Here is a 24,549-nt window from a genome sequence, read left to right as displayed (position 1 = left end):
CAGTTGTCCCCTTCTATTCCGGGACCTTTCCATCCTGCCGACTGTGCCCCTGGCACAAACTTCTCAAAGAGACATAGAAAGGTTTGGGTTTAGTCGCCCATATATTTGGTTTCCTGGCTGCAAATTGATGGTTAGTGATATCACTGCTGTGCACAAAACTGAGTCCAAAACAGAACTGAGGGAATAAGGAAAAGGTGGGGGATTTTAAAGGGGAAGACAGGAAGTGAGGTCAAAGGGGTCGGGCTCATAGACATATATAGGTAGACGCCACATTCACTGTGTTGCCCAGTCGACGCGATACGTCAGCGCATCTTGCATATTGCGAGTAGCAAAAGTGCCATTTAAACTAATGCAGGTAGATGTGGAAACCGGGTTTTCTGATGTAAAAACAATAACGTTCAAAACAATATTGTTTACATACAACAGATTTTGGCAAATCATTTAAATGCAATTATTTATATCCATTTATACACTGTTAATGGCAATCTTCTTTAATAAAACCATTGTGTGTGTCCAGTGTCCGTGTGTGTGTGTCTTCTGGTGAAGTGCGCATGCGCGGGGCCACACAGCACATGTTCAGTCTCTTCCTGTGCATTCCCTGTGCAGAGAGATACACACACAGGCGCGCACGAGTCACACACACACACACAGGCACGCGCGAGTCACACACACAGGCAGGCACGCACGCGTCACACACACGAGTCACACACACACACACGCAAGACAAACAGGCACGTGCGACAGACAGAGAGACACACACAGACACAGAGGCGTGTGCTTAAGAGACACACACGCGAGAGACACACACAAAGGTGCGCAAGAGAGAGACACACACACAGGCACGCGCGTGCATTGTTGCAATGTTACTTTTCTTGGTTGTTTATTAAATTACAGATTTTTCAAATGTTCATTTTTCCCCCTGTGCTTAAAACTCATTAAAAAAAGAGTTTTTAGCGAGCGGGTCATAAGGCTATAGCGCGAACTCTTGCAGTGTTAGTTTTCTCTGTTGTTCAAGGTTTTCTTAGTGTTAGTCAATGTTTTTACATTTAGTTTACTATTACGCCATGCTTTCTATGGTATAGTTAACTATATTTGTGCTTAAAAACATAAAAAAATATATATTTTCATACAGTTCATACGGTCTGGAATGGATTATAGTCGTGAACCAAGGTTCCACTGTATTACTGTCAGACAAAATTACAGGCATTTTATGGAAATACAAACCAGTATTACTTAGAGAGAAAATTAAAGGCACACAATACAGTGACACATATTACAGCCACATACAAGGTCCCTTGCCATTTAATATAGACTGTTCATACAAATGTTTATGCACTACTGTTCTAGCGCCCGTTATTTTAACGGGCTTAATGTCTAGTTATTAAATAATAATAATAACTATTATTATTAAATAATTACTCCTGTATAAGTAACATTTCTCAGACTGCCTTATTCCATCTCTGAAACATTTCTAGACTTTGTCCTGTTCTTACGCAACACAGTACTGACGTATTGGTTAATGCCAAGTCACCTCATGTATAGATTACTGTAATGTTATTTTATCTGGCATCCCATAAATACTTATCATTACAACTTCTTCAAAATTATGCTGCCAGGAGAATAACCTGTTCTAAATGCACTGAACATAATACACCTATTCTCTCTCAACTTCACTGGCTCCCTGTTAACTACAGAATACAATACAAAATATTGCTCTTAAAATTTAAAGCTCCCCCCTACCTCACTTATCTCCTACAGACTTACACTCCCGCTTGCTCACTCAGATCCTCATCTGCAGCTCTACTTTCTATACCACACGTCAGACTAAGTGCTCTGGGAGCTTGAGTGTTGTCTCATAGTGGTCCTCAACTCTGGAATTCTCTTCCCTTTCATATTCATCAGCTCGATTCAATAACACATTTTAAAACTACCCTCAAAACTTATCGTTTCAAATTGCCATACCAGTTGTCAATTTTGCACTGTTACTGCCTGTTATCTTTGTTTGTTTGATAATTATTGCTTTTTGATTTATCATTCTCTTGTTTTAATTTTACTAATGTTGTTTAATTTTATTGTAAGACTAGCAAAATACCCGCGCTTCACAGCGTAGAAGTAGTGTGTTAAAGAACTTATGAAAAAGAAAAGGAAACATTTTAAAAAGAACATAACCTGGTTGTCAGTGTAATTGTTTTGTCACTATTATGAGTGTTGCAGTCATCAAGGATTTGATTATCATTATTTCTTTCAATAGGTTCGTATTTGGAGGACGTGTTGTTTTGAAGTTACATTCTGTGTTTGTCAACCGTTGTAAAGATAACAGGTTTCATTCATCGAAGTGTTCACTATGCAAATCGCTACTCGTGAATGTAAGATGTTTAACAGGCATTCCCGGTATTAACTTGTGCTAAACGTACCATGGTGTGACGTAAGGGGAGCTGACTGTAAAAAGGCAAGGAGGCGCGTATTTTGAACGAAAAGAGAGAAGACAGCGAAGGAGTAGAAAAGTGAGAAGGAAAACTGTTTAAATAAGGTGCTAGTAAAGCGAATGGAAAGAAGCAGCCAGTGGTAAAGCAAGGAAGACTTTGTAATAAGGACGGTTCGGTGCACGTAGAAGGTGTAACAATAAGATTGTTAAGCCTTATGATAATGTTCCCGCACAGAGGATTTAGAGAGACGCACTGGAAGAAGTATAATGTGAACCTCTCTACAGTTTTGTTTATTTTCGGGTTGTAATGTTCATCAAATTTACGTATCATCTGGCGGACCATGCATTTCACACCTAAGCCTTCAGTAGTGCTACGTCTGAATCAACCTGCCCCTCAAAAACTAATTTATGGTTATAAAAAACATCTTAATATAAAGAAATACAGTATAAAGAGCCGCTGCATCGCAGATAGTTAACTCCTGTAGCCACAATAAATGCCTTTATTGAATAGACAAACCAGGGGTGAACAAGTTCCTTTCTACTGCAGCTACAGCCGCGACACACATAAAAAACATCAATAATAACTCATAAACTTGCAATATTATTTAGAAAAATCGCAACATTTTACTCACCAAAAATTCGGATTACTTGTAAACAAAATCCATCCTCCTCTTTTTCCTCAAAAACAGTTCAATTACTGTGTCGTACAGATTATCCGTGTGCTTCAGTTCCATCAAAAAGTCCCTTTCTATCACCATCGAAGCTAAAGCTGAAAGTCGAACCTGCCCTGTCGTATTTCTGGCATAAGTTTTAATTCACTTTAGGGCTGAAAATGTCCGCTCGACAGAAGCAGTGTACACGGGAATGGTCACCGGCAAATATACCAATGTGTACAGCTGCCCCATGCTCTCATTCAGATTTTTCTGATGAAGGAAGTCAAGGAGATCAGTGGGAGATTTTCCTGCAAAATCATCCATGGCATACATTATAGTCAGTTCTGTTTGTAGCCGAGACAGATCAAAAACTGCTCCGTGGCTCTGTGTTAAACTGGAGAAGGCTGCATGCGGGAAATTTTTCTTGTATTCCCGAAACTTCTAGGGGTCGAAGAGCGTGATAAACATCAGTTTTTCGTGGTCTTGAAATCTGGTCTGTGTCTGGCAAATAATATTGTCCAGAATTCTGCCATGGAGTCGACGGTAGTGCGCGCAAGGATCTTGCGCTCGGAGCAACTGCGGTGCATTCAGTGGCCTCGTAGAGTTCCTCATATCGGCTTCTATCCAATCAATGGGTCTGAATACGGTGACGTTGCCGTTAGCCTGCTAGAGGGCCCTACTGACACCAACTCAAAATCTAATTGGTTGAAGCAACAGTTTAATCGACATTTATTCTGTGTTAGAGGGCCTGCAGAACAGATTGTGAAGGCCTCTCTGCCTAGCAACAAATGATGGCTGAAATGTGATTGGTTAAATGCTTTAATACGAAAATATATGTCTGGAAGCAGCACAATCATTGGAAAAGCTATGAAAAAAAGTGGACACACTATTTGGAATCATTTAATAAGTATTCATGGATAAAATATAATTAACATCAGTTTGTGATTCAGATATTTTTTTAGGCCAGCAGAGAAGGCCTTGCAGGCCCTGACGGCCCACCACTCAAGCTCATGGTTAACTCATCAGGTCTTACATCACCAGTCAGCGACTGACACAATTCTCTGCCGCTCTCTCCAATAAGATAACAGAATAATCTGACCTTAGTGTTTTCCTCTGCCTCCGGCATTGCAAGTTTTGTGTATAATGTGAACTCGTCCTTTCATGTTCTCCATGACTTCGCCAGGTCTTTAGCAATGAGACTTTATACCGTGCGTCTTCTCATTAAACTTGTATCTCGCGAACATCTTGTGCAATCTTGCGATGTCCACGGCTTTATTTAATTTTAGCTCAGACCCGGCACTTAAAAGTTTCTCTCGCACTTTCGCTGAGGGAGGGTTTCTGCAGTAGCTGCACTTATGAATATGCTAAGCACAGTCCTTCACCCGCGAATATAATACCTTATATGGGCAGGCACTCAATTACGTGGGAGGCGTGATGATGCGAGACGCAACTCCACCTCACACGATGACCGAGCTGCAGGCTATGGCTGTATACAGTATATGGACGAAAGTAGGTTCCAGTTATGACCGTTACGCGTAGAATTTCGAAATGAAACCTGTCTAACTTTTGTAAGTAAGCTGTAAGGAATGAGCCTGCCAAATTTCAGCCTTTCACCTACACGGGAAATTGGAGGATTTGTGATGAGTAAGTCAGTGAGTGAGTGAGTCAGTCAGTCAGTCAGTGAGGGCTTTGCCTTTTATTAGTATAGATGACCTTGAGTGCTAAGAAAGGCACCTATTAAGTAAAATGTATTATTATTATTATTATTATTATTATTATTGAGACGGAAACTTGACCAATGTCTGAACGTCAAAATAGTAAGACTGCAACTGGCAGTCTGATCTTTCTTTTAACAGTGAATTGATACACTCAATGACAAAAATAAACAATTTTATTGTATACAAATTGGCTTAATAATTTCTGAAAACGTTTCACTCATTCCTCTCTCAATCTGTCTTTCTCTCACACACACAATGTAGTTACTTAAATATATACAGAATAGGATCTAAAATCCTTGAAACAGAACTGTCTTACATAGCTTTTTACACTCTGTAATTTGAGAGTATTCAGTCTGGCAATATGGTGCAGCCTTAGTTTGTGGAAGACAGACACAACTAAAGACATGAGCATAAAATGATGGTTGTCAATTTCAAACTATGTTTCCTTAATGTGCTTCTTGAAAATAAACACATCATCTAAACCAATCTCAACCCGAACAAAATGAATGCTCAAAGATACACTGACAGCGTGCCCTAATGTCGACTGTTGGATAACCCGCTCAGCTGCTTTGACCACCTTGACTGTACCCTCAGAAGGAATCGCCAAACCTCCTTTGTTTTTTAATGTGAGTAAGAGGTAGCTTTGATCATATGATGCCAGTACAGTACCTATTACCAAACTAGCATGGCACACATCACAGGACATCTTTCTCAAAATCCCGTCTAAGGGCTACCTTCCACTGCTTCCTGAGGTGGATTTCTTTGAGAAACCTTCAAAGTTTGAGAAATGTTAACAGCTAATAACGATCTACACAGTCAGTGACTAAATACATTTGGCCAAAACGTTGTTTGGAGGCTCACTTGAGCACATAAATGGATAGATTTGCTAGCTTAGCTTGGCGTAGCTAAAGTTAAGATTATAAAACAGGATTTTCTAATGGCTAAATATAACCAAAACAATTGTTCAGCCTTACCTATGAAATGTAATCCCCCATGATCTGGTTTGGAGCGTACAGCGGTTTGTACAATCCCAAGCAGCACTTGTGTGAGGCATCTTTATCCATTACTTCACTTTCACAGCAGTGCCACTTGCAGTATGGTGGTGACGTTGACGTACGATGCTGCTGGTCATGAGGTGTCTAGTTATTCTATGTCTATGGTCGGGCTCATGAGGGTCTTCAACTGTAGGCTCGAGCCTGGACATGACATCACAGGGGCCGGAACCGGCAAGGTCTTCTTCCATAGGCTAGGACCCGGATGTGACATGAAGAAGGCCAGGTGGAATCTCCCATGAATGGTCTGCAGGAACGGGAGAAAAAGAGTCAGTGCACTCTGTCACATCCTGGTCTGATTCGGAATTGCCCCTACTCAAGCCCTTTAGCTGCCTCTCAAGTGCACGTGTGTGACACAGTGTAGTGTCTGAATTTTCCCCAATTCTCAGAGGAGACAGTTTTGTGCACAAATGTCCCTTTTACGGCTGAAGAACTGAAGCAAGCTTTGGGTTCCATGAATAAAGGAATGGCCTCTAGGCTTGATATTGTTTTGCCCCAACTTATATCATCATTTTGAAAACAAAGGTCTCAACTCCCTGCTTAAGTTTTAGTTTTCCAACTGCAATATTTTTTCATTAATTGGTTCACATTTAGTAAATCAGACTGGTTTTATCTGTTCCCATCTACCCTTGGATAATTTGCCCAGACTTCTTAAGATTGTTTATGCAGCCTCCTCCTTTCCACATCCTCTCACCAGATGCTGAAAAGGCATTTGATCAGCTAAACTGGCAAAACCTTCAGTTCCTTAGGAATGTTTTAGAACAGTGTTGTGATTTAGGTAATTTTGGTGATTTTTTTCATGTGAGAAGATTTGTCCCTAGTTTCAAATAATGTTTTTGGGGGTTTTGGAACAGTTTAGTGGTAATACTATTTTGTTAATATCTTTCTACTAAAAGTATGCTCAATGTTGTTATTCTTAGGTTTTGTATTTTCTGTTTAGCTATTTTGTTTATAGTGACTGCTAAAATTTTGCAGCTGTATTTCTACAATGCTTGGTTGTTAAGGGCATGATGTCACTTGTGCAGCACTTTAAAAATCAGTGCTGCTGTATTTTCTCCCTATTTTGAATTCTGGTTTAGCATTTTTTATTTCAACAAAAAATTCTAATTTATGATTTGGCTTACATTTTTTCTTTAATTTTACTTATCTGTTGTGAAAGCAAACAAGAGACAAGCCAATGAGGATTGGGTTTGAATGTCCAAAAATATGCAAAAAAAGGTTGCATAGACATAAACATCACCAGTGTTTATATAAAGTAACAAAAAGGTACAGAGCTCCATGTTCCTGTAAGGATGTAATAGCAATGGACACCATCATCTGGTGGTAATCATTTAAGTATTGGTTGGACCAGAAGGGATGGGGTTTTGTGGCCACAGGAAGTGCCCTCAGTGGTCTTCCAGCTGTTTCTTTTACCCTATTCTAGAGAAACAGATAGAACAAAAGTTAGCAGTGGTGTCACACTCAATTTCTTCCTTGTACTTCTACCCTTTACCAGGCATAAGCCCATAAAGTTTTCCCTACAGTTGTGTGTCTGACACTGGTTATGAGCTATGCTAGTTTTGTGGTACGTATTTATCTTCTGGTATCCAAAGCACACCCTTAAGGGCTGCCCTTGTTACTTCTTTTATGATGATACAAATTAGATTTGATGCAGACTTTTTGGGCATAATTAAGACATTATATTCCACTCCTTCCCAGTGCTTTTCCACCCATGCAGACATTTCTGACCCTAATCTTATTATGTAAGGATCTAGACAGATTTTTCATTTATCTCCTCTTCTCTTTAATTTATCATTAGAGCCACTAGTAGAAGCTTTTCACCTTCATAAAGGGCATGTCTATCAGTGTGTCTGTCTATTTGCTATGTCTCTGCCTTTAAAAAAGGTGGTGCATCACAAACATTTTTAGTAATAAAATAAATTGCATTTGTAATTCAAATAGATGGTGCATCACAAACATGAACACTGCTTTTATGAATCCCATACCAAATGGCATATAACAGAGTCATATGCATTTGCGTTTGTAATACAAACATTAACGCTGAGGTCTACATTGATTACTTAGATTTCAACCTGTCATAGATGGGTAGCACAGCTAGGTGCTACATAATACTCTGACAAGCAAATCTTTGCCTATGCTAAAGACATTCTTAGGTAATGCTCCAAAGGTTCTCCCAAACTTTTTATTCCCATTTCAAATCCTTCAAAAGCATTTCAGGTTATAAAATTGATTGATTGAAGTCTTCCCAACTACTGTTTAAACACACTGCTGATCGACTATTTTCCCAGCTCAAATCCCTATTACTGACTAGTTTGTAAATTTGGGTAACTGACGTACATTATACTGCTCTGTGCATGAGATCACCACATTAAACTCCCATTTTCCCTTTGTGGATGTGGCCAATCCAAACACAGTCTAATATTTCTTTGTCTTTTTCAGTCCCTGCATATTGATTGTCAAGATAAATGTAAATGACAAAAGTTTGGTTATTGCTCTCCAATTTATTTGGAATGGCAAGTTATTCGTTCTGTGCCTCCAGCCTGGTTTGCCACCGACTTTGCAATTGCCATCTTTTATAAAATTATGCAATTGTTTGGTTCATTTTAAATTGTAAAAACTGTATAATTTGCCCAAAACCCTTTATAGCATATGTCATTCATACTTGGTGCAAAACAAAAACACAGTTATCTTCTTACACAAATGACAAATGCAGTCTCTTAATTTTTATGATCATGTGTTAATTATAGGAGTTTACATATATTTTTAAGATCCTTCCTGAATCTTCATCAATCACCATCCAGCATCTCTACAAGAATAAAAATCTTCGAAAGGTGCTAAAAATATTGTTTTGTTTTTTTTTTAACAAAGTTTACACTTTATACATACAAGAAAATATTTGTACCTTTAAGTATAAATTTGGAACTTAATTGATGAAAGAATGCAACTACAGTATACTGAATGTCAATATAGAGAATTCTTTAAGTGTCAGAATCCTGAGGGAACTCCATCGGTTCAATATGCAATAACTTATAGAAGGTTGGATACTTGATTACAATGGATAACAGCTTCTCTTCCTTAAAACATGCACCTTTATTCCATATCTTTAACATATGACAAATCACCAAAACCATATTATTGCTGTTACGTTATTGGCAATTAGTGTTAACTGAAGTGCAGAGAAGGTATAGATCAGTATTTCTTTACACAGCAAACCAAGGAGGTTCAGTTTCAAATATTTTATTGTAAGAATCCCTATAATAAAGTTGAGAGTGTCACTCTTTTCATATGTGGAAATTTTGAATTCTAGATTAATTATGTTACAATTGAGTCTAACTTTCTAAGGAAGAATTGTCAAAATGAATATCCTGTCAAAGCTCCTTTATATATTTTTCAGTACATCCCTGTATACATGAACATACATGGAGATGAAACCTCCATGAAAATTGTTTTTGTTTTAGTGCACTCAATAGCCGTTCATGAGAGGATTTTCCTGAAGAGGTTTATTTAACAATATTTTAGCCAAGTACATGTTTTGGAGTATAGTGAGCCTATGATTGAATATCTGATATATGGATTATGCAACTTGAATACATTTAAATTTTTATCAATGAGGCTTTGATATTGTTAGCTGTTTGTTCAGCGTTGGTCCCCACAGAAGCCTATTGTGCCCAGATATTTATTACCTCCCTTTTCCATTAAAATATATCAGAAATGTTACTACATCATTACTATAAACAAAACAGAGTAAGTAACAGATAAGAAAATCCATCCATCCTTCAATTATCCAACCCACTATATCCTAACTACAAGGTCACGGGGGTCTGCTAGAGCCAATCCCAGCCAACACAGGGCACAAGGCAGGAAACAATCCCTGGGCAGGGCAACCAGCCCACCGCAGGATAAGAAAATCAGTTTTGAATATAGTATTCCTTCATTCTTTGTTAAGTTGGCTTGTATGAGGCACATTGTGAAAAGTATATATTCTGTTTTGGAAAATCAAATTATAGATGCTGGGAATAATATTTTGGTAAAATGTTTTTTTCTAGCTTAGATAAACATTTCTAAGAGTATTGGTGCTGAGTTGAGAACTTTTTATAAAATTCTACTATAAAGGCATCTGGGCCTGACAGTTTTCCACTCTGCAATGAGTTTACAGCATCCTGTATTTTTGAGAGTTTCAAAGGTTATCAAGCTGTTATGTCCAGAGAGTACTGAACTGTGATATTTGTATTTCATCATAAAAATCCTGACTTGAGCCTAATCTTGTTTGCACTTCTTAGTGATATAGCAACTTATAGTATTCCTTAATTATGTTAATCATTTATTTGTGCTTCAAGATATTTACACTTTACTGAACTTGGGGAACAATGGAAAAAGTCTATTTCAATTAAAATCTCAGAAAATGAATGGAATTCAGCCATAACATAAATACATTCTAGCTCAATTTGGGCCAAGCACTCTAAAATGAAAATAATTATTTTTCAACAATCATGCATATGTCATTTACAATTGTCTAAAATGTAACTTGAACAACAACTATCTCCAACTTATTAGATATGTTATTAAATAGCTACATTTCTAGTGACATGCTCTGGGAATGTCCTTACATAACATAACTCTGTAAACATGCCAAGGTTATGCTTAACTTTTTTCACTCTCTGATTGTTTTACACTTTACAAAGAACTAATTTAGATGGGACTCTCTATTCACATTGCTGTCTTTGTCAGGTGGAAGGCTGAATGTTGAGTTCATTTTGAATTATTTATAAACGATGCCTTACTCTTATTTGTCTGATTAAGTTATGTTTTGTTACAATGTTTTGTTGCCAAATAAATACTTTTTAAAAAGTAATAGGCAGTTGTCTGACTCTTCAGTCTTATCGGCTGCAGTTTGGCTATCACAAATCTGTTTGTTAATCTCTTTGGTAGCTCTGAAATTTAATCATTTGAACATTTTCAGTCTTACTTTATTTCTTTTCCTTTTTCTTCTATTTATAACTGAGCTTAGGACTATGGTGCTGTGGACTGTCACTCATGTCTCCTCCTCAAAGCTCTTTCTCTATTGGCCATTAAAGCTCATTCTCACCTCTCACATAGCCAGTTACAGTTCTCTAGTCTATACTACAGTATATAAATCTTCCTATAAACCCCTTTCCCCTATTCTCTCAGTGGTCTTGAGATTTAACTTTGCCCTTAACTCTTTGCTGGGAAGTTGCCTTCAAACAAGTTACATAATCATAATCTTCAAGAAACCCTACCTATCAGTTTACTCGGTTTCAATATATGCATTGGCTTTATTTCATCTCTAGAAGATTATACTGCAGGGGCTTTTGCCTGGCTTCTCTTTACTGTTTTTCTCCTTCCAGCATGTGTATATATACATACTAAACTTGTCTCCTGTTTAAGTTTTCTGCTCTATAATTTCTTCTCATTCTCTTTAAAGTTTTTAATTACATTTTCCTCTTACCACAAATTAATATTCTTCTGGGCCTTGCAGGTCTTGCTGTCTTTGTGCACTAACCTCATTTTGTGCATTTGAGCGCAGTTGCTGCTAAACTGTTCCTTGTTTCCAGAAAGAACTATGAACTAACCACTTTGAAGAAGTGGCTGCCTTCATTCTACCTTTTAATTTGCCTTATGCTGTCTGGATTGTGAATAACTAAAACATTCAAAACTGGGGTTCTCTCCTTTTATAGTCAAATCCTTTATTAGCAGAAATTAGAAATTGTGATGCAGTGATTTCTTTAGATGTGTGTGGCGGTATGGTGCATTGGAATTACCACTGTTTCTAATGGCATGGATCAAGAGTTTAGAATGAGTTCCATTTGGGTTTGTTATTTGTTATAAAATCATTTCTTGCTGTTACATTTTTATTATATTGTTAAAAACATTTCTCACAAAAAGTTGCAGTATCAACCTTCTAAATGCTGAATATTTATTATTGTTTTCATTCAGCTGGTGACTTAATATGAGCTTTTATGAATCATCGAGGTTAGACTTGGATTTAACATTAATATAATGTTTGTAATAAACTCTTTATAAGTGCCCCAAGATATGTGAGATGTTGTATTCCTGAAGGATTACTTGCTTAATATATGTCTGGGCACATATAGTCCTGCCATAAAATCTCAGCCTCCTTTTAAATAAAAAAAATTCTGAAACATTAATTTAAATTTAGTATCTAACATGGTAAAGAGACAATGTTAACATTTTCTTGTCCCTAACTGTGTTAGAAAGTATTACATCTCTGCAGGATTTAGCAAGGCTTTTATTCTCTTCTGTTTGAAAATATAGCATTGTAAGGCACTAAACAGATACCTTGTATTGCAGTGTCCAGTTTTTATATCTTAGTTCATATTTAAAAGTAAAGAAATCCTACTTGATTAGGATGCTAGATAGATAGATAGACAGAACTTTAGACGATAGTACAGGACTACCAGTCTCCTCACTGTCCTAGAAATCAAATTTTAATGGCTGCTCATGTTGCATCCTTTAAGAGATATTTTCACTATTTCTGTGTGTATTTTAAGTTACTTCAAGTTTCTATATGCATAATGTTTGAATGATAGGTGGCTTTCATTTTTCACAATGGTTTGAGTTAATATGCTTTGCAATAGAATGTTTATTACGTTAAACACAGAGCCTTCCTGCACCTATGGCACCTAAGATAAATTCCATTTTTTCCTCTGTACTGGAGAATCCAGGAAAAATGCATGAATGTGCAGATGCAGAAATTGCCATCAATTTCTGTAGCATTATTCTTTTATGTATGTATACCACCTTTGCGTACATGCATGGTGAGGAGAGGGGGTAATGGAGTGGAAAGGTAAGATCTTGTCAGACCGTTATCCATATTTCTAACCTGCACTTGTTTTAAGTGTAAAACAAGAGCTAAGACTACTATCTCATCTACTACTTTTTTTCAAAATGAGCCATTAATATGTTCAGTTAAGAGTGTTTGGTTGTTTATATTTAGTATATCAATTTAGTAACGATGTAGCAAAATTAGTATGTAGTTCTCAATCCAATTACTTCATACTGATAATCAAATTGCATTATCTTCATTTAATTAACCTTGGGTTTTAAGTATCTTTTCTATTGCCTTTTCATATTGTTATGCTTTATATGTGTTCTTATTGGCTTTCTTCAATATTTAGGTATACAGTAAGCACCAGTAATGATTAAATACAGTATATGAAATAGGTGGCTTGGCTGGCCTGCAGTATGATTTCTGGATACAAAGCCATATTGTACATGTTGTAAACAATGGTATGATCATAAAGGCTGTTGGACCTTTAAAAGTAGGGGTGGGTGGGTTGAAAAGAAATTGCATTGGGGTTAAGGAGAATCCAACTTCCAACAATTTCCTTATTTAACTTGTCATTTTTACAGACTCTCAGAACTGCGGGAAAGACGTATATGATCTTCTTCGTGTTGGTCATTTTTCTGGGCTCTTTCTACCTTGTGAATTTGATCCTAGCTGTGGTTGCCATGGCATATGAAGAACAGAACCAAGCTACCATTGCAGAGGCCTGGCAGAAGGAGAGAGAATTCCAACTAGCAATGGAGCAGTTAAAGCGGGAGCAGCAGGTAAAGTAACAAAGCTACACTGAGACTTGGAATTACTTGTTGAGCTATATAGAATTACAATTAAAACAAGAATTTATCAACAAGAGTAAAATTGATACAGACTATTGTATATGCTGTATTTGTGCTGATAGGATTCTGTGGCTGGTCTTTCTTTTTAATGAAGAAATAATGGTTTTACATATTCATTTTTTCATCATTTTTGTGCTGCCACAGGTAATCTGCATGGTAACTAAGACAAATTTGGAGATAAATCCTTGCCGAAATGGGTTAATATAAGAGCTTCATTTTAAAAAAGAGATGAAGATATTACATAGTTTCACGATAATCAGATAAAGGTCGTAAATTTTAAAACTTTTTATCTGTTTATATACCCCCTATTTGCTTAATATTCAGTCTGAGGATCAAGAGCAGCTGGGGCTATTCTTATCAGCATTAGGTACACTATATAAATAAAAGCATTATTTGTAAAGGTACTCTACAAATAAAGGGATTATTATTATTATTATTATTATTATTATTATTATTATTATTATTATTGTTACGGTGGTGCAGTGGTTAGTAATGGTGCCTAATATGTCACATGTGCCTGCACATTGTCATCTGTTTGGAAGATCTGTCCTCTGTTTGGTGTTTTTCTCAAGACACTACAGTTTTACTCCTACATCTTAAAAGTCATGCATGTTAGGCTAATATCTGATATTACCTTACCCTGTGTGGATGTGTTTATGAGTGGGCCTTGGCTTGTGCTTAATACATTGGGAATAGGCTTTGACCCTTGCAACCCTGAATTGAATTAAGTAGCTTTGAGAGTGTTACTGTTAAGGACCACTAGTACAAATAATTGAACAGTTTTTTTGTTCCAGTGTGTATTTTTCTTCTAATTTGGAGAAGAAGTAAATATTATGGGTTTATACTAGTGCTTCTGTATTTGTTTTGTAGCCTGGAGACCAAAACTGAACACATTACTCCAGATAACGCCTAACCAGAGCTTTGTAAAGCTTGAACCTCCTTTGCCTTGTATTGTACACATCATGCTATATAACCTAGCATTCTTAATAGCTTCTGAACACTGTCTGGAAGTTAGTGACAAGTCCACTGCAACTTCTAAAGGTGTACTCTCAATTTTCAAACCTCCAAATATGAATTCAGATATAACATTTTTACTTTCTATGTGTAATACTTTACATTTGCTGACATTTAATTTCATCTGCCACGAATCTGCCCAAGCCTGAATTCTGCCCAATTTCCTCTGTAATGATTCAACATATTCTCGATTATCTGCTTCCTGTGTTTATTCAGTTCTACCCCCTTCTACACACTACACCCTGAACTCCCACTTTTTAGTTTGGTGCCCAACCTCTCATGTTGGACCTTATCAAATGCTTTTTGAATGTCAACATAAATAATATGTGAACCGCTCTGAACATATCCTTTTATTGCTTCCTTATTGAATTCTAACATGTTAGTTAGTAAAATACCACTTCCTACATCTGAACCCATGCTGACTGTTCAGTAAAACTCCTGCTTTTATCATGTACTTCTCAATCTTATCCTTATTAATTCCTTCCATTTCCTTACCATTGATGCACGTTAGGTTACTCACCTATAGCTACTTGGATCTGCCTGATCATCCTATTTATGTAATGGGATATTTGCCAATTCCCAGTCCATCGGAATTTCCCTAGTGTGCAGTGTCTTCCAAAAAATATACATGAAATGTTTATAAAAGTACTTACATACTTACTTCCGTAAGCACTCTAGCATATTTAGTCTGAGCAGTACTTCTCCCTCTACAATTTCCAAATTCCTCAGTACCTTTTTGGTGTCTCTGTTACTGCTGGCAGTTTATACATTTTCTCATATTTGAAGACCTGAGTCTGTGTATTTTATTTCTCCTTTACTATTCCTGAAACACTTCACCTCCTCCTTTACTGTTCTTTGTCTACTAAAATACTGAAAGAATCTCTTTGGGTCACCTTTCACCTTATCTGCTATATTTCTGTTTAGTTGTTTTTTTAGCTTCCCTAATATCCTTTTTAATGGTTGTCCTCATATTCTCATATGTCCGCCCGTTAACATTACAGTTATTAGTCTTATATGCCTTATAAAACTGTTTTTTCAATTGCAGCTTCTTTTTTATCTGTTCACCTACCCCTTTATTAATTTCCTACTTATTCCAAATTCCGGGGTGTATCTGTACTGCATTATATGTAAAACGTGTTTAAACCTGTTCCGCTGCTCCTTTACTGTTTCTACACTTAAATGCTTATTCCAGTTTATCCATTATAGACTTTGCGAGATCTATTCAAAATTTGCCCAGCCAAAGTTAAACTTAAACTGTTTCAGTCTTTGAATATGTGCTCTCCATAAACACTAAAAATTGTTTTTTATTATAATCACTTGAACCCTAGTGTTTTAATCACTTATACACTCTGAATTCTATCCTGGTTTTTTCAAAATATTAAATCTAGATTGGTTTCTGCCTGCATTTATGCTTTAACATACTGTTTTAAAAAACAGTCACTGATTATGTTTTAACTCCTGCTGTTGTACTAGCCCAGTTAATATTCAGGTAGTAAAAGTCCCTCATGACAATGATATTCCCCTGTAAAGGTGCATTTTTAATATTATTAAAAATATGTATTGTCACGCTTTGGTCACAGATTTGCACAGAGACACAGAAGGTCGTAGAAAAAAAGAAGGATTTTTATTCAGACACCGCAAACACATGAGCTTAAACGTGCTCCATGACAAGTCAGAGATGACAGTTCCGCTAGGAGCAGAGAGAGATAAAAGCAAACAATCAATTCCAAACTGACAGGCTGCAAGGCTTATAAGTCGGCGGAGTACGCGAGGCTTGTATTACGCGTTATAGTGCAAGGATAAGGAGCAATGTGTAGTCAGTGTTTCAGGGTTTGTGGTTTTCCCAGGGGCGTCTGTCTCTATTTGGGGTGCGATCAGCCCTCCAGCTCACACCCTCCCCCTCAGCTTTATTCACATTCCTGTGAATCAAGCGACTCTCTGTACTAGGTTCATTTAGTCGTGATAACACGTCTGCGTTGACGTGTTCAGAACCTGGTCGGTGCTTTACTGTGAAACTGTAAGGTTGTAAACCCAGAAACCATCTCATTAGACGAGAGTTTGTATCTTTCTGTCGGTACAACCACTGAAGTGGAGCATGATCAGTTACCAAAGTGAAGTTTCGTCCCCACAAGTAATAGCGAAGCGCTTCCACAGCCCACCTAATTGCCAAGCATTCTTTCTCAATTGTAGAATAATTGCGTTCCCTAGGAAGTAATTTCCTACTCAAATATGTGATTGGATGTTCTTCTCCATCATAATTTGTGACAGGACTGCGCCCACACCAAATGCACTTGCGTCTGTTTGCAAGATAAAATCTTTTGTGAAATCCGGGTTCCTTAGAACCGGGTAAGAAGACAATGCTTTTTTTAAATCGTTGAAAGAACGTTCGCAATTTTCTGTCCACAAGATGGTTGGTTTTTTCTGCCTCTAGTAAGTTCTGTAAGAGGAGCAGCTCTATGTGCAAAATTTGGAATGACATTTTCTGTAGTAACCAGCGAGTCCCAGAAAGCGCGTACTTGTTTCTGTGTCTCAGGTCTCGGTAAACAAGCATTTCTTCTATTTTCCTTAATTGTGGCCTAAGTAAACCCTTGCCCATAGAATAGCCTAAGTAATGAGTCTCGGACATGCCTAGTTTACATTTCTTAGGGTTAGCAGTAAGGCCAGCCTGTCTCAAGCTTTCAAGAACGGCTTGAAGCCGCTCTAAGTGTGTTTTCCAATCATTGCTAAAAATCACGACATCGTCAAGGTATGCCCCAGCATATTCAGAGTGAGGACGTAGGATCTGATCCATCATACGCTGAAAAGTTAGAGGTGCCCGTGAAGACCAAACGGAGTCTTGTAAATTCATAGAGTCCGTCAGGAGTCGCAAATGCCGTTTTCTCACAACTGCTAGCCTCTAAAGGCACCTGCCAATAGCCTTTCGTGAGATCTAGCGTGGAGATATAGCTCGCCTGACCCAGTTTTTCCAACAGTTCATCGACACGGGCATGGGATAAGCATCGAATTTAGAGACCTTATTCAAGCGTCTGAAATCGATACAGAACCGAACCGAACCGTCTTGCTTTGGGACTAATACGACTGGGCTGCACCAGTCACTTTTACTTTCACGAATTACACCCAGTGTCAGCATCTTTTTTACCTCTTCGCACAATATTTTGCCGCGCTTCCGGTATCCGGAACGGCCGCATCTGTACGTGAACATCAGGTTCAGTGGTAATTTTATGTTTTGTAATGTTAGTCTTGCCTGGTAAATCTGAAAAGACATCAGTGTTCCGTTCTATCAAAGATAACAGTTCTGTCTTTTGCGTGTCAGTAAGATCGTTACCAATGGTAACATCGGTCTGAGAAACAGCAGCCAAGGAAGTGTTAACCTCTTGTCGGTCGTGCCATTCCTTCAAGAGGTTAATGTGTAAAATCTGGAATGGTTTGCGCCGGCCCGGTATTCTAACCTTGTAATTTACCGGACTCATACGCTCCTCAATAATGGCGGGCCCTGCCATTTAGCTAAGAATTTGTGTGGATCCGAGGGAACCAGTACCAAAACACGATCGCCAGGTTTGAACTCACGGAGCTTGCTGCGCCTATCGTAAAGACGCTTCTGAGTTTCCTGTTCTCGTTGTTGGTGTTCCACAGCAATAGAGGAAAGCATAGAAATTCTGTCTTGCAACGAAATTAGTCGATCTGCAAAGCTTGGACCTTAGCTGCTCTCTCGTTTCCTATCCATTCCTCACGCATACCACATCCAGGATGCCTCGCGCCGCCTGCGAATAACAACTCGAAGGGACTCAAGCCAGTGGACGCCTGTGGTGATTCTCGCGCGCGTACAAAACAAAAGGTAGGACAGTGTTCCATGTTGTGGGATCATTATGAGCAACTCGCCTGATCATCTGTTTCAATGTTTTGTTAAATCGCCGGTTAAACCATTCGTTTGAGGATGGTAAACAGTAGTACTCAATTTCTTAATAGCAAAGCTGTCACACAATTGTTTCATCATGCGAGAAGTGAAAGGTGTGCCCTGATCAGTTAAGATTTCTCTAGGGATACCAATACGAGTAAAAGTTTCACATAGTGCTTTGGCTACAGCGAAGAGTTGGCCTTTTCAGCGCAATCATTTCTGGATATCGTGTCGCATAATCAACCAACACCAGCAAATATTGGTACCCATCCTTAGTCTTAGGTAATGGTCCCACAATATCTAATCCCACACGCTGAAAGGGAACTTCCAATATGGGCATAGGACAAAGGGGAGCCGAGGAGGCTTATAAGCAGAGACGATCTGGCAGTCTGGACATGAAGTACAAAATCGTTCAACATCTTTTCCCATATTAAGCCAATAAAATCGTTTTGATAACCGGTCTCTAGTTTTGTCGGCACCCAGGTGCCCCCAAGATGTGTGAATGTGCCAGATGCAAAACAGTTTCCCTATGTGCTTCAGGTACCACCAGTTGTTCAATAAATTCCCCCTCCAAATGATCTGAGATCACTCTGAAAAGGCAACCGTCCTTTTCTATAAAGTGTGGGTTTTCACACCCCCGAATTACGCTCTTGGTAATAAGAGTCATTAGCAGGGCGAGCCTGTTTAAATGCATATTCTAATGAGCTATCAGTATGCTGCAAACGCACAAAATCTGATTGTTCGTTAACGCTCGGTTTGTGTTCGGAGGCGTTTGCAATCTGGGAAGATGTAGAAGGACCAGCCCATTCTGGAAGATTGTCGGGGTGACCTCCTCCGTCTCGCTGGAGAGATCGGGTTCAATATCTAAGTTGGGCTCTAGATTTTCCCGGCCGCTACCAGTTCTTCGTCTTGGTTTCTTCTTCTTCCCCCCCACTAAGTTCATTAGTGGACTGGACTACTGGTCCCTTACATTTATTAATCAGTTTCGGAAAAAGGGCATTTCTCCGTCCTATGAGTAATGGCCAAGGGCACGAGTCAAACGGCAGACCAAACCTTAAAGTGGCAACCCTATAAGTTAAAGGAAGAAGTAAAGTCTGATAATCTTTAACATCACCATGTACACAGCGTATTTTTACAGTCTCACAGTCTCTAAGGCATTGTTCATTAAGACAGTCTCGTCTCACAATACAAAGGTCACTTCCTGAGTCTAACAATGCTGAGATTTCTCTGTCCCCAATTTCACCGGGATCAACAAGCCATCTTTTCCATCCGGATATGTAATAGTTGAGCAACAAATCTTGGCCAGTCCAATCTCCATTGAATGAGCTGGAGACAAGCGACAAATCTCTTGCCAAATGGCCGAGCTGATCACATCGGAAACATCTACGGTCGGCTCCGTTTCCGAAATATCCTCTGCGACGTCCACGTCGACGTGCTCTGTAGTGTCCACGGTCTCGTCGACCCGCTGTTGCCGCTGTCTCCCCAGAAACAGGCGTCCCATCTACGACTGGATTTCCCGGGGTCCTACCTGACCCCATTAGATTTTCAGGTCCTGCAGCTTGTCGATCGAAGCGACGAGAATGTCCTGGACGTTCATTCACAGGTTGCGAAGCAGCACGAAATCCACCGCTCTTTCTCCAAGCGGACTGTGAACCCTCTAATCGTCTGGACATAATCGTTAATGATTTAATATCATGGCGTAGAAATTCATCTCGAAGAACTTCAGGTATGCCGGCCAGTAATATATTCACGACAACTGTTTCCATCACGTCTCCTTCAAACCAACAGTGCACTTTATGTATCAAATCTTGAATTTGCGCACGGATTGGGTCATCCATGTTTAGTTTCCAGTCTTTAAGTGCATAATGTTTTAGACTTCTGAAATAAGTCTTCGGCGGCATCCATCTGTGCAACCACTTCTGGTACCACTTGTCACGCTTGGGTCATAGATTTGCACAGAGACACAGAAGGTCGTAGAAAAAAAGAAGGATTTTTATTCAGACACCGCAAACACATGAGCTTAAACGTGCTCCATGACAAGTCAGAGATGACAGTTTCGCTAGGAGCAGAGAGAGATAAAAGCAAACAATCAATTCCAAAACTGACAGGCGCTGCGCAAGGCTTATAAGTCGGAGTACCGCGAGGCTTGTATTACGCATTATAGTGCAAGGATAAGGAGCAATGTGTAGTCAGTGTTTCAGGGTTTGTGGTTTTCCCAGGGGCGTCTGTCTCTATTTGGGGTGCGATCAGCCCTCCAGCTCACAGTATATTGAAATTACTGTCTGCATTGGGGTGTCCTGAAATGAGGCTTTTTCCGCTTTTCAGAGGAACTATGTCCTCACTAAGATGTGGCTCATCTTCTAACTGAAGAATACATGCATTTAAATTCTGTTTTATATAAACGTAAACCCCCACCCCTTTACTGTTCTATTTATCCTTCCTAAAAATGTGTAACCATCTATGTTACACTCTTCCACATCTTTATTTTTTAGCCTGGTTTCTATTATGGCTATAATACCATAACTCTGTTCAGTTACATACAACTTTAAGTCAATTGTTGTATTTTTGACACTTCAAAGTTATTTTTAATAATTTTCTTATTTTACTTTTGCAACCCCCATTCCCTAGTTTAAACAATTCTTGAGTAACCTACTCATTCGCCTTCTGAACACTTTGGTGCCCCTCTAGTACAAATGCAACTCATCCTGATGCCCCATAAACCTATACCCTTCTATCGTACACCAAGATTTGAACCATGCCTTAAGCCTTCTAATCTCCTCAGTCTTACCTGGACTGCGGGTGGCACAGGTAGAACTTCAGAGAAGACTACCTTGTCAGTTCTGCTCCTCAGCTTGGCACCTAATACAGTATTTGGGTTACAGAACTGACAAACTGCTTTTATATACATCATTTGTGTCAACATGAACAAAGACAACTGGATCTACCCCTGCTCTGTCCAAGAGCATATCCACCCTTCCAGGATGGTCTTCCACCTGTACAACTGAAAGGCAGCACACTCTTTGAGATTCTCAGTCTCTGGAGCAAACCTGCACTTCAGTTCCCCTAATGATTGAGTACCACACTATCACAACTACTCCCTTTCTGCCTACTGGTTTTGAAGGGCTTGCTAGAGCTTGTCATGCCTGTCTACCATCTCAAGGATCTGAAAATGGTTTGACAATTCCAATTCTGAGGTTGATGATTTGGGGTAGTGTGCACCCTTTGCCTTGTGTTTTGCGACTGTCACCCACCTCTCTGTACTTGTCTGGGCTGGAATCTTCTTCCCTGCCACCTTACGGGGTTACACACTGTCCCCCTAATGTTCACCAGGACTATGTCTGCTAACTCTCTACTACAATGCAGACCAGCCAACTCCTCATCCAGTTTAGCAACCCTGAGCCTGTGGTGCTAGATTAGTTGGCATCTCCTGCAGAAGTAGCCTTCAAGGAAGACTAGCAACACCATGTCATACTCCAAAAACTCCATTTGCATTGTAGTGGCTTCATTTGTAAAATTTGGCCTTGGATTACTAAATTTAAATTATTTAACTTAAATTATTAAAATCTATAAGTTAACCAATTAAAAAACTGTTGCAGTTATTTTAACACCTTCTAGCCCTTTGGGCTTGTACAGTATTCTTCTCCCATTGACTGCCTGTTGTATGTTTTTCTTTGAAGTTATTAACTTTATTTTTTTGCCATTTCGGTTTTCCTAACTTTGCTCCCCTCTTATTACTTCCCTACTTTGAAGTTCTCCTCTTTCACTGCTTGTACTCCTTGATATTAATAAACTCTGGTGCTGATGCCCTCTCAATTACGCTAACCTTCTTGACTGCTAAAAACTGTTCTATTGAGTAAAACTTCTTAGACACTACTTTCTTCTTACTTAGAAAACTCACTTACAGAAAATCTGCGACAAGTTATTTACTTATTCACTTCTCTGTTTCTACTGCCGCTTGTGCCTGATTGCTGCTTTCTCACTAGATGCCTGTCTACATACTGTGGAGCTCCCCCATTAACTGCTTTGAAGTCAGCCGCCTACCTGTACTTAAAATAAATGCATTCTTCCTAAAGGAATGAATATATATGTCCATGGTTTCAACTAGCACTAACACGTTATTTTTCCAAGTGCTGTAAGTGCTCTATCCAGTTATTCTTTTTATGCCTTAACCTCTTGCCATTAAGAAGTCACTGTTACTTTATACTATTCAACACTATGACAACAATTATTTATTTAGGGAATTGGTGATTTTAGCTTCTATTTTCTGTGCTTTGTGCCCTGCCTTGCCTCACCAATGCTATCTTTGAATACAAGTAACAAGATCAAGTACAAGTAACAACAATCTTTTTCAAATGCTTCCCCAAAACACTCCGCTATTTTGCTCATGTGTGGGGAAAAAAAGAAGCAAAAAGAACTTCTAAAGGGTAAAAAAGCTTTGAAAACTCCTGCACAGCTCCTTAGCTGCAACTAAAATGTAAACAGCAGTAACACAACACACTCCATGCTTCTTCTTAAAATTCAACTCATATGGATGATGTCAGCACGTCAGTACATCTCAGTCTCTGTCTAATGAACTTGTCCTGCTGCTTTAGTAAAGGGTCTACAATTGTTTTTCATACAAATTCACTTCATGGTTCAATGAGTGCTGACATCTATTCCAGTATCAGTGGAAACACAGTGTAAGTGCAATTTTAAATGAGACGTCCAGTTTACTGCAGGATACACAGGTGATATACCCTTACATGCTTACAGTGTGTTGATTTCCAGTATAAACATGTTCTTAAAATTGAGAAAGTTTTAAAATTAAACATATCCTCAAACATTCAAGGAAGGAATACTGATTTTGGGTAAAATTTCCTACTATAAAATACCACAAGGAAGCTACAATAGTACCATTTAGTTCTGTTTTTGTACATCAAATAAATGGTACATCTTCACAGAGAGTGAAAGACTAGGATTCAGGTCTCTTTGACACTTCATATATATATATATGTATATCATATTTTTTATATATTGAACCAAATGTATTCTTGATGACTAAAAATGTACATGCTGTTTTGTTACTGCAGATAAAATATGATTTACCAACATATTAGCAGTATGCTGTTTTTTTTCATGTACAGTGGAACCTTGGGTCATGAACGTCTCGGACCACGTACAAATCGGGTTCCGACCAAAAAGTTTGCAAAACTTTTGCATCTGTTCATGACCACACACCTCGGGTGACGAACAAGCCAGTTTCCCTTCTGGTTCATACATACCGATGATTTCCACACATGTTCAGTCTCTCCTTGTGCATTCCCTGTGCAGCGAGAGAGTGCGGGAGAGAGAGAGCACAAGAAAGCGAGAGAGAGAGAGAGAGAGCGAATGCGAGAAGGCAGTTAAAGAATGCACTGGGCTTGTTTTTAAAGAGACTGCAAGGTTAGATTTCTCTGTTCAAGGTTTCCTGAGAGTTATTCAATGTTTTTACATTTAGTTTACTATTACACTGTGCATTCTATGGTATAATTAACTATTTTTGTGCTTAAAAAACTTAAAAAAAATATATTTACATACCGCTCCTATAGTCCAGAACGGATTAGTTGTATTTACATACAATCCTATGGGTCACGACCAAATAGGGTTGCGACCAGAGTTTTGGAACAAATTATGGTCATGACCTGAGGTTCCACTGTAGTTGTTATACCAGTGCAGTATACCTTTCTTAATAATTTATCTAAAGAAAAAAAAAAACTGCTTATCTGCTTTTTACTCTCTATAGGCAGTTGTTAATAAAATAGAGACAGACTCAGTTCTGTCTCCAGAAATGTCACCTTTGGCCTTAAAAGACGCCAAAGAGAGGAAAAACAGAAAAAAAAGACAGAAGACTCTCTCTGAAGAGACAGAAGAAGATGGTGATGAGGAGAAAATGCCTAAAATGGATTCCACTGATTTGCCAAAGGTATGTAATTTAGAAACTTGCACCACTTACGATTTCATTATATTGTAAAAGTTTAAAATAAGAAATGTCCACAGTAGTTTTTTATACATTTTTGCACTTTTGTCTATAATACAATGAAAATCGTTTCATGTAAATCAATGAAAATCATATTTTGTATATTTATGCCAAAGTGTAGTATTTTAATAATTTTGT

The 24,549-nt window shown here is 38.5% G+C and overlaps 1 protein-coding gene across 3 annotated transcripts in view; it reads left to right on the top strand.

The window, feature by feature from the left end:
- scn5lab (sodium channel, voltage gated, type V-like, alpha b) overlaps positions 1-24,549 on the top strand; it is a 719,364-nt gene that overhangs the window by 281,118 nt on the left and 413,697 nt on the right. For all 3 annotated transcript variants that reach the window (XM_039753644.1, XM_039753645.1, XM_039753646.1), the window contains exons 10-11: positions 13,241-13,438; positions 24,178-24,357. In XM_039753644.1, the coding sequence (XP_039609578.1) occupies positions 13,241-13,438; positions 24,178-24,357 (378 nt within the window). The remainder of the gene's footprint in view (positions 1-13,240; positions 13,439-24,177; positions 24,358-24,549) is intronic.

Source organism: Polypterus senegalus, chromosome 5 (assembly GCF_016835505.1).
Source record: "Polypterus senegalus isolate Bchr_013 chromosome 5, ASM1683550v1, whole genome shotgun sequence".
Lineage (NCBI taxonomy): Eukaryota > Metazoa > Chordata > Cladistia > Polypteriformes > Polypteridae > Polypterus > Polypterus senegalus.
This window is presented reverse-complemented; position numbering and strand designations above follow the sequence as displayed.